This window comes from Tamandua tetradactyla, chromosome X (assembly GCF_023851605.1).
Source record: "Tamandua tetradactyla isolate mTamTet1 chromosome X, mTamTet1.pri, whole genome shotgun sequence".
In the NCBI taxonomy this organism is placed as follows: Eukaryota; Metazoa; Chordata; class Mammalia; order Pilosa; family Myrmecophagidae; genus Tamandua; species Tamandua tetradactyla.
In genome coordinates this window covers 41,428,133-41,443,470 of record NC_135353.1, presented here as the reverse complement: position 1 = coordinate 41,443,470, position 15,338 = coordinate 41,428,133, and the positions used below count along the sequence as shown (strand labels likewise).

The 15,338-nt window shown below is 34.8% G+C and overlaps 1 protein-coding gene across 10 annotated transcripts in view; it reads left to right on the top strand.

Annotated features, from left to right (window-relative positions):
- STAG2 (STAG2 cohesin complex component) overlaps window positions 1-15,338 on the top strand; it is a 194,999-nt gene that overhangs the window by 96,337 nt on the left and 83,324 nt on the right. For 7 of the 10 annotated variants that reach the window (XM_077145994.1, XM_077146000.1, XM_077145998.1 and 4 more), the window contains 2 exons: window positions 11,839-11,984; window positions 15,152-15,230. In XM_077145994.1, coding sequence (XP_077002109.1) covers window positions 11,941-11,984; window positions 15,152-15,230 — 123 coding nt within the window. In that variant the 5' untranslated portion in view covers window positions 11,839-11,940. Of the gene's footprint in view, window positions 1-11,504; window positions 11,549-11,838; window positions 11,985-15,151; window positions 15,231-15,338 lie in introns of all 10 variants that reach the window. The other 3 variants (XM_077145997.1, XM_077145995.1, XM_077145999.1) reach the window with 1 other exon arrangement.

Here is a 15,338-nt window from a genome sequence, read left to right as displayed (position 1 = left end):
CCTGGCCAAGTTGACAACTGAATCTGACTAACACACCATGTCTGATAAAAGTTTAATATCCAGAATGTATATTTAAAAAATTTTGCAGTTTAGCAACATAAAGACAACCCACTTAAAAAATGGGCCAAAGACTTGGATAGACATCTCTCCAAAGAAGATATGTAAGTGGCCGAAAAGCACATGAAAATATGCTCAGTATCATTAGCCATCAGGGAAATGCAAATCAAAACCACAATGAGATATCATTTTATACCCATTAGAATGCTTGTTGTTAAAAAAAATGGGAAATTACTAGTGTTGGAAAGAATGTGGAGAAATAGAAAGACTCATTCACTGCTGGGGGCAGTGTAAAATGGTACAGCCTCTGTGGAAGACAATTTGGCAGTTTCTCAGAAAGTTCAATGTGGAATTACCATATGACCTGGCAATCCCATTACTAGATATATACCCCAAGTAATTAAAAGCAGGGACTTGAACAGATATTTTCCTACCAGTGCTCAGAGCACCATTATTCACAATTGCCAGAAGATGGATGCAATACACGCATTCATCAACCAATGAATGGATAAACAAAATGTGGTATATAAAGTGGAATATTTTTCAGCTGTAAAAGGGAATGAATTCTGATACATGCGACAACATGGATGAAACTTGAGGACATAATGTTAAATGAAATATGCTACACACAAAATGACAAATAGTGTACAGTCTCCTTGATATGAAATAATTAGAATAAGGAAACTCATAGAGTAGAATCTAGAGTATAGGTTATAAGGGGGCGGTTGGGGTAGGAATGGGAGTTTGAGGTTGAAAATGTGCCAGGTTCCTGTCTGGAATGATAGAGATGTTTTGGTGAAGGGTGGTGGTGATGGTAGCACAGCATTGTGAACATAATTAACAGCTCTGAATGTGAGTGAAAAGGAAAATGCTATGCTGTATACATGGCAATAGAATTAGAATAAAAATTAAAATAATCCATGGAACTGCACTACACAAACAATGAACCTTAAGTTAAACCATGGACTATATAGTTAATAGTACAAATATAAAAACAGGCTTTCATCAATTGTAACAAATGGACCTCACCATTGGAATATCTTAATAATAGGACAGTATATGGGAATTCTGTATTTTGTACGATTGTTCTGTAAACCTACAACTTCTCTATTTAAAAAAAATTTTAAAAATCACCCCCTTCAAATAATTTTAGCTTAACGGTTCATTTTTGACTCTTTTGGTATTGCTGTCATATAGATTTACAAAATAAAATATCAACAACTTCTTAGATCAGTAATAAAAATTAGAGTACCTATAATGTGTTCACAAACTTAACAGCAAAAGCATATTTGATTCCTGAACTTGTATATGCGTATAATTCAACCCTGAGAATTGTGTACTGTGGTTGTTAGTACACAAGTTAGTGGAAAAGTTAGTGGGATATATCAAGTGACTACTGCTGCTAAGATTTGTTTAAGAAATTTTTTAACTTTTTTTAAACATAACAACATACAAACACGAACATTCTTACCATATGATCATTCCATTCTTGGTATATAATCAGTAACTCACAATATCATCACATAGTTGTATAATCATTACCATGAAAATTTCTTTGAACATTTGCGTCAATTCAGAAAAAGAGAAAAGAAAAAAAACTCATACATACCATACCCCTTACCCCTTGCTCTCATTGATTGCTAGTATTTCCATCTACCCAATATATTTTAGCCTTTGTTTCCCCTATTTTATTTCTATCCCCCTTATCACTCCCTTTCATTGATCACTAGCATTTTAATCTATACTAAATTTATTTTAACATTTGTTGCCCTTATTATTTATTTGTGTTTAATCCATATGTTCTACTTATCTGTCCATACCATAGATAAAAGGAGCATCAGACACAAGGTTTTCACAGTCACACACAACACAGTCACGTTGTGAAAGTTTGAAATCTTTCAGCCATTGACACTTTATTTTGTCTCATTTCACTCTTCCCCCTTTTGGTCGAGAAGGTTTTCTCAATCCCTTGATGCTGAGTCTCAGCTCATTCTAGGATTTCTGTCCCACATTGCCAGGAAGGTCCACACCCCAGGGAGTCATGTCCCACGTAGACAGGGGAGGGTGGTGAGTTTGCTTGTTGTGTTGGCTGGAGAGAGAAGCCACATCTGAGCAACAAAAGAGGTTCTCTTGGGGGCGACCCTTAGGCCTAATTTTAAGTAGGCTTGACCTATCCTTTGTGGGGTTAAGTTTCGTATGAATAAACCCCAAGACTGGGGGCTCAGCCTATAACTTTGATTGTCCACACTGCTTGTGAGAATATCAAGAATTCAACTTGGGAAAGTTGAATTTTCCCCCTTTCTCACCATTTCCTGAAGGGAACTTTGCAAATTTTTTTTATACACTGTTCAAATCACTCTGGGATTTATTGGGGCATCACTCTGGACAAACCCACAAACTCTCATGTCCCACTCAAGGTTCCATGTACTTATGGTGTTCAATTAAGCTGTCTACATAAGTTATATGAGGAAATGCACTAGTCAGGATATAAATTTTGTACCACATAAACATTTTTTGCTTTAGTCTCACACATAAATTGAAATTTTAAAATATTAATTACCACCTATTTTCAGCACCCCTGCAGTAATGACATTCCTTTGGTCTTCCTCATGCAAAAACATTTTTAAAATTTGTACTTTTAGTCACTATCATTATACACTCTAGGCATTCCTAGATTATGCCATCTCAGTCTTGATCGTCTATCTGTCTTTCTGATTTCATTTCTGCCCCCAGCCCTCCTCCGTCTATCATTCTCACATTCAGCTTCATTCAGTGTTTAAACATAATTGTATTACAGTTAGGTAGTATTGTGCTGTCCATTTCTGAGTTTTTACATTCAGTCCTGTGCACAATCTGTATACCTTCAGCTCCAGTTACCCAATATCTTACCCTATTTCTATCTCCCGATGGTCTCTGTTACCAGTGAAATTCTCCAAGTTTATTCACTAATGTCAGTTCGTATCAGTGAGATCATGCGGTATTTGTCCTTTTGTTTTTGGCTAATCTCACTCAGCATAATGCCCTTAAGGTCCATCTATGTTGTTAATACTTGATAACTTTATTCTGTCTTACAGCTGCATAATATTCCATTGTATGTATATACCGGTTTGTTTAGCCACTCCTCAGTTGATGGACATTTTGGCTGTTTCCATCTCTTTGCAATTGTAAATAATGCTGCTATAAATATTGGTGTGCAAATGTCCGCTTGTGTCCTTGCCCTCATGTCCTCTGAGTAGATACCTAGCAATGGTATTGCTTGGTCATATGTCAATTCTATATTTAGCTTTTTGAGGAACCGCCAAATTGCCTTCCACAGCAGTTATACCATTTGACATTCCCACCAACAGTGAATAAGTGTGCCTCTTTCTCCACGTCCTCTCCAGCACTTGTCATTTTCTGTTTTATTGATAATGGCCATTCTGGTGGGTGTGAGATGATATCTCATTGTGGTTTTGATTTGCATTTCTCTAATAGCCGGGGAAGTTGAGCATCTCTTCATGTGCCTTTTGGTCATTTGTATTTCCTCTTCTGAGAAGTGTCTGTTCAATCTTTTGCCCATTTTGTAATTGGGTTGGCTGTCTTTTTGTTGTTGAGTTTAACAATCTCTTTATAAATTCTGGATACTAGACCTTTATCTGATATGTCGTTTCCAAATAATGTCTCCCATTGAAACACAAACATTTTTAACTTATGATCATTCCATTCTACATATATAATCAGTAATTCACAATATCGTCACATAGTTGCATATTTATTATCATGATAATTTCTTAGAACATTTGCATGCAGAACGAGAAATACAAAAACAACAGAAAAAAATTCCTACATATACCATAACCATTACCCCTCCCTTTCATTGATCACTGGCATTTCAGTCTAAATGTATTTTAACATTTGTTCCCCCTATTACTTATTTTTATTCCATATGTTTTACTCATCTGTTGATAAGGTAGATAAAAGGAGCATCAGCCACAAGGTTTTCACAATCACGTGGTCACATTGTGAAAGGTATATCATTATACAGTCATCTTCAAGAAACCTGGCTACTGGAACACAGCTCTACATTTTCAAGCAGTTCCCTCCAGCCTCTCTATTGCATCTTGACTAACACGGTGATATCTATTTAATGCGTAAGAATAACCTCCAGGATCACCTCTCGACTCTGGAATCTCTAAGCCATTGACACTTTATTTTGTCTCATTTCTCTCTTTCCCCTTTTGGTCGAGAAGATTTTCTCAATCCCTTGATGCTGAACCCCGGCTCATTCTTGGATTTCAGTCCCACGTTGCCAGAAAGGTTTACATCCCTGGGAGTCATGTCCCACATAGAGAGGGGGCAGGCAGTGAGCTTGCTTGTTGTGTTGGCTGAGAGAGAGAGGCCACATCTGAGCAATCAGACAGGTTCTTTGGGGGTGAGTCTTAGGCCTAATTTTAAGTAGGCCTAGCCTATCCTTTGTGTGAATAAGTTTCATATGAACAAACCCCAAGATTAGGGGCTCAGCCTATTGCTTAGGTCGTTCCCGCTGCTTGTGAAAATATCAGGAATTCTCCACATGGAGGAGTTGAATTTTCCCCCTTTCTCAACATTTCCCCAAGGGGACTTTGTAAATACTTTTTTATTCACTGTTCAAATCACTGTGGATTTTATACAGGCATCACTCTGGACAGACCTACAAAATCTCATGCTGTACTCAAGGTTCCATGTATTTATGGTGTTCAATGAAACTGTCCACGTTATATTCTGATGCTAAGATTTTTAAAATAAGTTGCTTAAAGTAATAATTTTACACTTTGGTTTTATTGTTTTTAATAAATTGAATTGTACTGTTACAGTTGTATCTCCATCTTCATGTGAATTATTGATAAATAGTCCATATTTTACTTAGATGCATTTTACTAACTTGAATAAATAAGTGTGGATGCTTTGGTGCAATCCAATGAGAATGTGTGAAAATAAAATTAGCTCCCCCCTACATACAGGCAGGATTATCTTGTTTTCATTTACTTCGTTATGAAATCTGTTTTCAAACCTGCCATTGCTCAAAATCTTCCCAAAAGCTAGTGGTGCCCAGTGGTAAGTGGTTTTGATGGTAATAATGCATTGTGCTTATGTTATGCTGTATACCATTTATGAGTGTTAACACACAAATTAAGCTCACTGTCAATTTGATTTTTAAATTTACATTTTTATTTAATACTAGTTAACTGGGTTTCACTTCTATAATGTTGATAGCCACTATGCCTAATTTAATTATCCCTACTTTTCCATGATGGCTTAACATACAAAAAGTTTTGTTAATGGGATCTATATATATGTGTGTGTGTGTGTGTAATTAACTCAGTGCAAAAAATTAAATGTGGTAGTATGGATTCAGGAATAAGTGAGATGAAAAGTGTGCATTGACAATACTTTTCAAAATTATTCATGATTTTATTGTTGGCCTCAACAAACTGAGAATTGATTTTAAGTTTATAGTATAAGATAAAACAAAATATTTTACCTGTTCTGATATTTATCTTGGAATAAGACCAGATAATGTCTTCTCAACTACAGTTTGTGAGGGTAAACTGGGAAATTAGCAGAGTTGGAAATAAACAGCAGGTATATGTCCAATATGTCAGGTAAGACCTGGTATCCAGAGTCTAGGAGCAACCAGTACCAGTATGGTCAGACAGATGAGAGGGCAATATGTGACATTTAGAATAGGGCAACTTGAGAGAGTCTGCTTTTAGGGTGGGTTTAGGGGCAGGATTCCAGTTCTTGGAAATGGGGTAGTTAGATATATGACAGCAAGAGCACAACAAGGTAGTCACCTTTGGGTGACTCAGGCACAGGGTACATCTTGAGTATAAGGTGGTAGAGTACTAGGTCTACAGTAATAAGCAGAAACTTTTTCTTGTGCGCTCCTCTCCACTCCCCACCAAAAACGTGGTTAGTATTCACTTGTTGGTAGGTTCAGCAATGGCATACTAGATTTCCTAAGGATATCAGATATGAAGGTTGATAACTTGATCATGGCTGTGTATGCAGGGTGGCTCAGGTAGCTCTAATTTGTAGTGAGAACTTCAGACACAAAATAATTGGGAGAATCTAGGGAGATGGGAAACTAGAAAGCTTGCTGAACACCTACCGTTATACACTTAAAAATAGGAGGGGAACAGGTGGATGTTTCCAGTTCTTTCTGGCTTTAGTTTCTGCAGAGTGTAGAGAATGCTATATCTGATCCCTAGTTTACTCCTTCCCCTCTTCCTGAAAGTAAAAATTGATTTGAGATGCTGTGTTCTTAGGCTTAGTTATTTTACTTTCGGCCTCCCCACATTTTTCTTTACATTATTTTTTATGTTTATAAAGGCAGATATTGGACCTATTTACTATTAGGTAAGAAATTTAGATAGGGTTAATAATTCTCTTATGAATGCAGATTTCTTTCATGTACACCTTTGCCAGATTATTTATTCCTGCAGTTCCCCTACTGGAGCAGTGGCTACCATAAGGAATTCTTTAGGGTCCCCATCCTAGTTTTTGAAAAGGAAAACATATTTTGCCAATGATATATGTGGTAGCTGAATTGTGAGTATGCTATCGAGAAACTTTAAGGTTAAAATTTTACTTAGTGGTCTGAGTATACATGGTCATTGTTAAATTTGACATTCTTTTTACCCTATCATTTAGTTAGAAAACTATAGCAGAAATTAGGGAGATAAACAGAATGAGGAAAAATATCTTTTGACAAGGAGAAATTTTTTAAAGGTTATTACTCATCAAAAGGGCAGTAGTAGGTTTTCTCCTTTTGGAGGTAGGTGTTTTTATCTAATTTCAGTCTTTGGTGAGCCTTTTATTTCTGTATGGACTCAAAGTTACCATACATGATTTGACATGAGAATGTTAGTAACTTTCCTTTTTTAATTAAATGTACAACTGCAGGCACTTAGTTTACCTTTTAACATTCACAATCTCAAACTAGATGACAGACTTAGGTCTTGTCTGGAGTCTGTAGGAATATGTCCCCTGCTAATCTTGAGTCGGTGAGCATAATTGTGACAGTTTTGTGCTGTAACTTCTCTGAATTTTTTGTGAATGTTTAACTTTATGAGGTTATAGACCTGAAATATGAATAGATTAGGTTTTAGTAACAGATGTTTTTGCAATTCCTTAGGTAGTTTAGATTTTAAAAGACTGTGAAAAAATTTCTCCATTCATAAATTTCTTATGCTAACAGTAAAATTGTAAGATTTAAAAATCATCCACATTTTCACCACCCTCTTATAATAGCTGTTTTTTACCTTCTTTTTTTTGCCTTTTTGTTACTGTTGTTTCCTGAAATAGGGGTTTTAATGTATCAAACTTTACCCACATTGCTACATAGTCATCATAAGTACTTTGTGTGTGAATTATTAACTACATTGATGTACCACAAATTAATCTGTGGCTGGACATGTAGGTAGTTCCTGTTTTTAAGTCTTTGTATTAAAATGATGGTGGCATTATTTGAAGGAGATACATATTTTCTACATGTGTCTTTATAGATAGAAGAAGAAGAAAGGGAATAGAATGTGACCCTTTTGGGAGAAATGCTAAGATGAGGAAGGGGTGGCATGTGGTGTTTGTGTTGAATTTTCTGGCTTTTTGCAGTTGAATGTTTCTGGATTTGAGTGAGAGAATTAAATCAGCTACTTACGCATACCTCCCAACCCTCCCTGATAACATGAAGATTCTGAGGAAGATTCTTAGTGATAGAAGATTTTCTGTCTTGAGACCACTTGGGGTTGAGTTAAAAAGTATTAAAGTACATTCATTTTCTTAAAAAATCAGAATTACCTTGATTATGAAACAGTGTTAAAGAGAAAAATCAGGTGTTTTTGTGTATGTTTGTATTTCATTGTAATTTTAGCATATTTAACAAATCTTGATTATTATTTATAGTTAAAGATGCAAGTGGAATTGCATGTAATTTTTACATATTTGTAATTAAATGCTGGAGTATATTGCTGTCCAATAGGTCTTCAGAAGTGGAGAAGAAATTATTTTGTTAGTGAATTTAACTTGGCCTCTAAACTTCAGGCCGTAAACATACGTAGGTAGGTAGGTAAGTAGGTAGACAGGTAATTGAAAATTTATGGTAATCAAGTTCCAGCTTTCAGATCTCTTTTTATATCAGAAGTGGTACTACTAAGAGCCTTCATTTGAATTTAACATTTAGGATTAAAAATATATAATTAAATATATACTTTAAGCACAAATGTGATTCCTGGGATTTCAGCAAGGATAAACAAATGCTAGTTGTATTGGATATAGTTTTTTCCCGGAAGGTAAATATTAAGACAATGTAAATTTCATTTCTATGCCTTACCTTCCACAGCTGTTGAAATGTTATCTCTTTTATACTAGTTGTAGATAATTGGTACTTCTGATAAAGTCTTGTATTTTAAAGTTTTTTCTTGAAACTAGGTGAGAGCTCCACCTTGTGATCTTTGAGCATATTTTAAAAAGTTTAACAACTTGCAGTAGTTCAGAAATGGTGTGGTGAGTTTGATTATTAAGTTCATACTTTTATTTAAGAATTATATATTCACATAATTTTGGGTTTCCCAGCTTAGGTCAAATGGTATAAAGTACATTTAAATATTTTCGTGAATTTTTAATGTAAATCTTTGGGGGAAGCAAATTGCATCAATATATAGTTGTAGACATTTAAAATAAAGGTGGAAATATTTTCAGCTCTTCAAATAAATTAGTCTACATTCTTTAAAAATAATCTCCAATGTCAACTCACCCATTGTCTCCCCTCTTTTAAATTTCAAAGTAACTTTTATCTTTTTATTTATTTATTTATTTATTTATTAAAAAAATAAGAAACAAAATAAAACACACATAATCAGTAATTCACAATATCATCACCTAGTTGCATATTCATCATTTCTTAGAACATTTGCATTAATTCAGAAAAAGAAACAAAAAGGCAATAGAAAAAGAAATGAAACGAACACAGGAAAGAAAAAAAAAAGATTATACCTATCATACCCCTTACCCCTTGCCTTCATTGATCACTAGCATTTCAAACTAAATTTATTTTAACATTTCTTCCCCCTATTATTTATTTTTATTCCATATGTTCTACTCATCTGTTGACAAGGTAGATAAAAGGAGCATCAGACACAAGGTTTTCACAATCACACAGTCACATTGTGACAGCTGTATCATTATTCAATCATCCTCAAGAAGCATGGCTACTGGAACACAGCTCTACATTTTCAGGCAGTTCCCTCCAGCCTCTCCATTACATCTTGAATAACAAGATGATATCTACTTGATGCATAAGAATAACCTCCAGGATAACCTCTCAACTCTGCTTGGAATCTCTCAGCCATTGACACTTTGTCTCATTTCCCTCTTCCCTCTTTTGGTCAAGAAGGTTTTCTCAATTCCTTGATGCTGAGTCTCCGCTCATTCCAAGATCTCTGTCCCACGTTGCCAGGAGGGTCCACACCCCTGGGAGTCATGCCCCATGTAGAGAGGGGTAAGGTGGTGAGACTGCTCATTGTGTTGGCTGGGAGAGGGGCCACATCTGAGCAACAAAAGAGGCTCTCTTGGGGGTGACTTTTAGGCCTAATTTTAAGTAGACTTGACCTATCCTTTGCGAGGTTAAGTTTCATATGAACAAACCCCAAGACTGGGGGCTCTGCCTATAGCTTTGGTTGTTCACACTGTTTGTGAGAATATCAAGAATTCAACTTGGGGAAGTCGAATTTCTCCCCGTTCTCACCACTCCCCGAAGGGGGCTTTGCAGATACTTTTTCACTCACTGATCGAATCACTCTGGGATTCATCGGGGCATCACTCTGGACAAACCAACAAAATCTCATCTTTTATCATTTTTATTAACAAACTGTGAACTGTTCTGGTGGCAAATTGGATATTTAGAATGATTAAAATAGTAAAAGATACATGGGATTTAGTTTTCATATGTTTAATAACAGGTGGCAATAGAGTTAGGTGCCTTTTAGTAAAAGCTCAGTAACACACACACACCAAGCATCACATGACAATTTTATTTCCGTTTTGCCATCTAGATGACCCATCCTCGTCCTGTTGGCTAGAATTTATTTACTCTTTGCTTTCTCCCTTTAAAAAAATAAAGTAGTTTATTTAAAAAATAAGTTAAGGAGTTGCGAGGGTAGTTCAGTGGTAGAATTCTTGCCTGCCGCACAGGAGACTCAGGTTCGATTCCCCGCCTAAGCACTTCTCGAAAAACAAACCAACAAAAGCAATCAAAAATTCAACAAATGGTGCTGCAGTAATGGGATGCTCACATGGAAAAAGAATGAAATATGACCCCTGCCATACAACATACAAAAAAAAAAGGGATTTTAGAAGTCTAGGGTGTGTCCTGTACGTGATGACAAACCTCAAAACTTCTAGTGTATTGCTTTAATAATTCCTTAGATTACAATAAAAATAAAGCCAGAATGATACATCGGTGGCCTTAGAGAGAAACAGTTATAGGGCAATGATTTAGGGCAACAGGAAGCCCATAATAATGGTCGTACCTAAATAAACATTTCACAGTATGAGTATAGTTGCTCTTTAGAAAAGAAGATAAAATACACTCAAAGTATTTGATGTTTTGTAGGGATTTAAAATGATGGAAGAGTTGAATTATTTTTGAGTTACTCAAATGCTGTGTCTGCTGGATTAGAGACATCATTGAGTTCATTAGTATATTTGTACATTATTATTAATCGAATATGTTGTCTTACCTGGTTTTCTTGAGGTGGTTACCAAGTACTGGATTCACTTGGACATAAAAGAAAATTATACATACAATGAGGCTAAGAGCTCCAGAACTAGCTTGTTTTCTTTCTTTTCTTTCCCTTTCCCCCTTCCTTTTGTTTTTTCTTTTCTTTCTTTTTCTTATAGATCTTCCTTCCTTCCTCCCTCCCTCCCTTCCCTCCTTTCTCCCTCCCTTCCCTCCTTTCTTCCTTCCCTCCTTCCTCCCTCCCTCCTTCCTCCCTCCCTCCTTCCCTCCTTCCCTCCTTCCTTCCTTCCCACCTTCCCACCTTCCCACCTTTATGCCATTCTCTCATTTGGGAGTTACATCAGTGACTCTCAAATACCCTGCCTATGGCCAAACTTATACTTACTTTGGTCACATGATATCCATTAGTTGTCCATATGACATTATTGATATTTAAGTTGATTTTAAATTCCCTGAGGGAGTAGATCAGATCTTTTTTCCCCCTCCTCTACTCAACAATGTGGAATTATGAAGTGGTCATTTATTAAGAAACCAGAGTACAGGTTGTTTCCTTTAGGGTAGAAACACCTAGTTTTAAGAATTTTTAAATTAGGTACTTTTTTAGCTCCTTTTAATTATTTCTGTACACCATCAGTAAAAAGCTACAGACTTAACAGGCCTCCCTCTCATATTGTGCTTATATTTTTTACAGGGATTTCAGGACCAATGAAAGAGCCACATCCTTTCCTATTTAGGGTGTGTATATATATATATCTTTAAGTCAGGCTACAGAATTATAGCATTACAAAAATAATTGTCTGTGGTATAAGTTTCCTTCTATCAGTTATCATTATTCTGGGGCCACAACAGTACTAACAAATCCATATCTCGAAAAAAAAACAGTTTAAATGGAACGAGAATAAGTTCTTATTTACTAAATAAAAACACATTACTAGAAACTGGAGAATTTAGCTTTTGAAAATAAATACCCCCGACAGTATTTTTGGTGCGTTTATAATAAATATGGTCTCCTCCCCCTTTTGAAGGTATTATCTGTCGTAGAAGAAGGAAGCAAACCATCATTTTGCCCACATTAATATATATGAATATATTTCTGATATTGGGGCTTTCCAGAAGATGATAAAGAAATGATAGCAGCTCCAGAAATACCAACTGATTTTAATCTACTACAGTAAGTAAACTAGATCATGATAATTTAAATTACTTGTTTTTTCCCACAAAATGGGAAATGTATTAACATCAGTTAAAATTACTTATGCTTGAGAAAATGTAAGATAGTATGTATACTTTGAAACAGTTTATATCAAAACTCGTTGGGTTCTGTAATGGTAATTATTCCATACTTGGTTTTTTTGTGTGTACTATGTTTATACTTTGTTTTTAATTTACATACTATAAAACTTATAATTTTTTGCTATCAGTTCTATGATTCCATACTTGATTTCACAATAGCAACTGTTTATAGGGAGCACCATCAAATTCTTCAAAGTTAAGAGTATTCTCATTAGTAAGGAACATACACTGTACAATATTATTTAGGATGTAATGTCAGATTTCTATTATAAAATAAAATGGTGTAGTCTAAAATCTTAGAGGATAGGAATATGCTATCCATATTTTTTTGCAGATCAAGTTACATGCATATTGGTTCATAAAGTAATTTCAACTCAGGTGTTTTCTTTACCGTAGTCTTAAAATCTGCCCGTACTCCTTAGTGAATTTTTATTTTAATTACTCCTTGCTTTTTGATTTGGAAAGGAATTTGAGTACTATATATAACAGAGGTTTTTATGCCAAGCTCTGGTTTCACGAGGTGCCTCCAGTGAAAAGTGGACCTTTAAACTGCTCATGGAACCTATAACTTTATTTTGTACATACATATATATTCATATACATACACACACATACATACATATACATACATAATATACTTCATATTAGGGTCTGTAAGATTTATAGAGACTCTGGTTGCTAAAATTTTTGAGAACAACTGATAGGTACCATTGTACATAATGGTGGCCAGTATCTACTTTTGATGATATGTCAATTTTATTTTTTGATAATATCTTCAGCAGAGATTATGGATCTCTTGGGCTTATATCGCCAGTATTTCGCAGCATGATTTAAGTGTGATTCTAATCCCAGTGTGTATTTTCTCTGTTTTAACATTCTTGAGAAACATTTCTTTTTTCTCCTTTTGTTGGCTTGTGTTTTTGAGAGAAGTTGTAGGATAGTCTGAGAAAAAAATTTTAATTTTAATTTGATTAGTATCAAAGTTTTAAATTTTTCTTTAAAAGTTAATTGTTACCTTTGAGAATAATAAGTACCTGCTGTGTATAGGACGTTATATTAGATTCTGTGAGAAGTTGTTAGACACTTAGGCCCTTATGAGTTTACATTTTGAAGGGAATATTTATAAAATCTCACAAATGCATCAATTAAGATTAGAGACTATTAAAAATGTTTCATCATAGATTAGACTATCTCAGGTAATTAGGGCCTGCTCAAATAGGATGATGATGGTTAAGAGGGAATTGAAATTAGAATAGATAGCATTTGATTGGGTATGTAGGGTGGAGGAGGGAGGGATATGATAAAGAGAAAAGAGTGAAAGATTCAGTCAGGTGATAGAAGACTCATGAACTTTCAAGCTACTAAATTGTTAACCCACTATGGTCCATAATTATGTTATTTTACCTAGGGTAGGTGTTTTTTTTAAAGCATAGGAAAGCATTGGAGCAAGAAAGCCTTTGGAGAATGTTTTTTTAGTTGGAGGTTTTTAGATTTCCATCTTCATTATTCTTTTCTGCTTTCTTCAGGAGACTTTTACCATTAGTAATTGAAATGCCAATGGCTCGTTCTTTTACTTTAGGATGACCCAGAAATGAGGATTAATGATTGTAACTGAGCCATTGGAATATTGGAAAGACTAGTGATTGTTTGCAGACAGAGCTTTCTGAGAAACCTGGTGTCTCACATATGTCTTGGGAAAAAAGAAGTGTTAAGATACACTGAAATATTTTTAAACATTTTCAATTTTTTTTGCAAGGCCATATAGATATGTGCAAAGGATATTGATGTCAAGAATCTTCTTAAGATGTAACAGGCATGAGTTTCCTTGTTACCATTATAGTAGTCATTCAATTTGTGGTGCATTATCTCTGGGAAATGGCATTTATTATAGGCCCTTTCCTCTCAACATTACAGAACATAGTTAGGATTGCCACTATCTTTAATATATTGTTTAAATTACTTCGTAGGTAAGTGCTATAAATATTAATTTTTTCCCTACTAGCAATCTTAACCATTAGTTTAGATTTATAAAGTATTCCTACCTCACAGCCTCTGGACAACTGGTTATTGTAGCAATAAAAATGCAAACAGAAGATACCTAGTTGAAGAGGACTACCATTTCACTTTGATTCCATTTAAGAAAAACTGGTACTAGGCTTAACACATTTAGGGTGGTAAAACTTTTATTCTTGATGGATGTGGCTCAATTCTAATATACAGTATGACCCAAATACCTATATAAGTATGCCTTGCCTTAAGCATTTAAATGTGCGTATGTTATTATTGTTTAGACCCAGTTTATGAATACAGGAAACACCATCCATGTATATTTAAATCAGTCTGCTTTCTTACATGTATGAGAAAATTCAGATTATTCAAAGTGCTCCCCCCAACACAAACCATTGGTCAGTTTCTTAGAACCATAGATTTATGTTACTCACCACTTCTTGACCTCACAAAGGATTTTGATCAATTAGCACACTTACCAACTCTTTCAAAATGATTTAGTTTATAAAAATATATTTTATGCATGCTCTTTCAGAAATATATGTTTTGTATAGTGAGTTACACCTAGATTTATAAATATTTTTTGAGTGAGGTAGAAGTCAGAGGATCCTAAATATTGCTAAAATTCCATATAAAATTCACTGAATGCCTAGTGTTAGTTTTCTCTCAGCACTATGGCCTTTGAACCAGAAAATGAAACTAACCATTGTATCACAACACCACAGTTCCTAGGATTAAATTTTTGAGAGCCAGTGATTATTTTCTATGCTTTGGATAAAAATAAATGAAATCTTTTAAAAGATATTTAGATATTTGTGGTTTAAATTACTGTTTTTACAAGTAGGTATATAATCTTGCATTCTTGGATACTAAGCTATAGTATAATGTTTTGAGGAAGAATCTTAATTACTTTTATGCTGATATTGTAGTTTTGCAATGAATTCACCAAGCCTTTCTTTTAGAAAATATGGCTAAAATTAGGAACTACATTTACATTTGTCAGAAGGATTTAAATATTTGCTTATCTTTCCATCACAGGGAGTCAGAGACACATTTTTCTTCTGACACAGATTTTGAAGACATCGAAGGAAAAAACCAAAAGCAAGGGAAAGGAAAAGTATGTACTGAATATGCAACTATATTGTGGTTCTAAGGCTATATATGCATATAGTTATTGTAGGCTTTCTTAAAAATGGCCTATTTTTTGCTGATTAGTATGATAAGC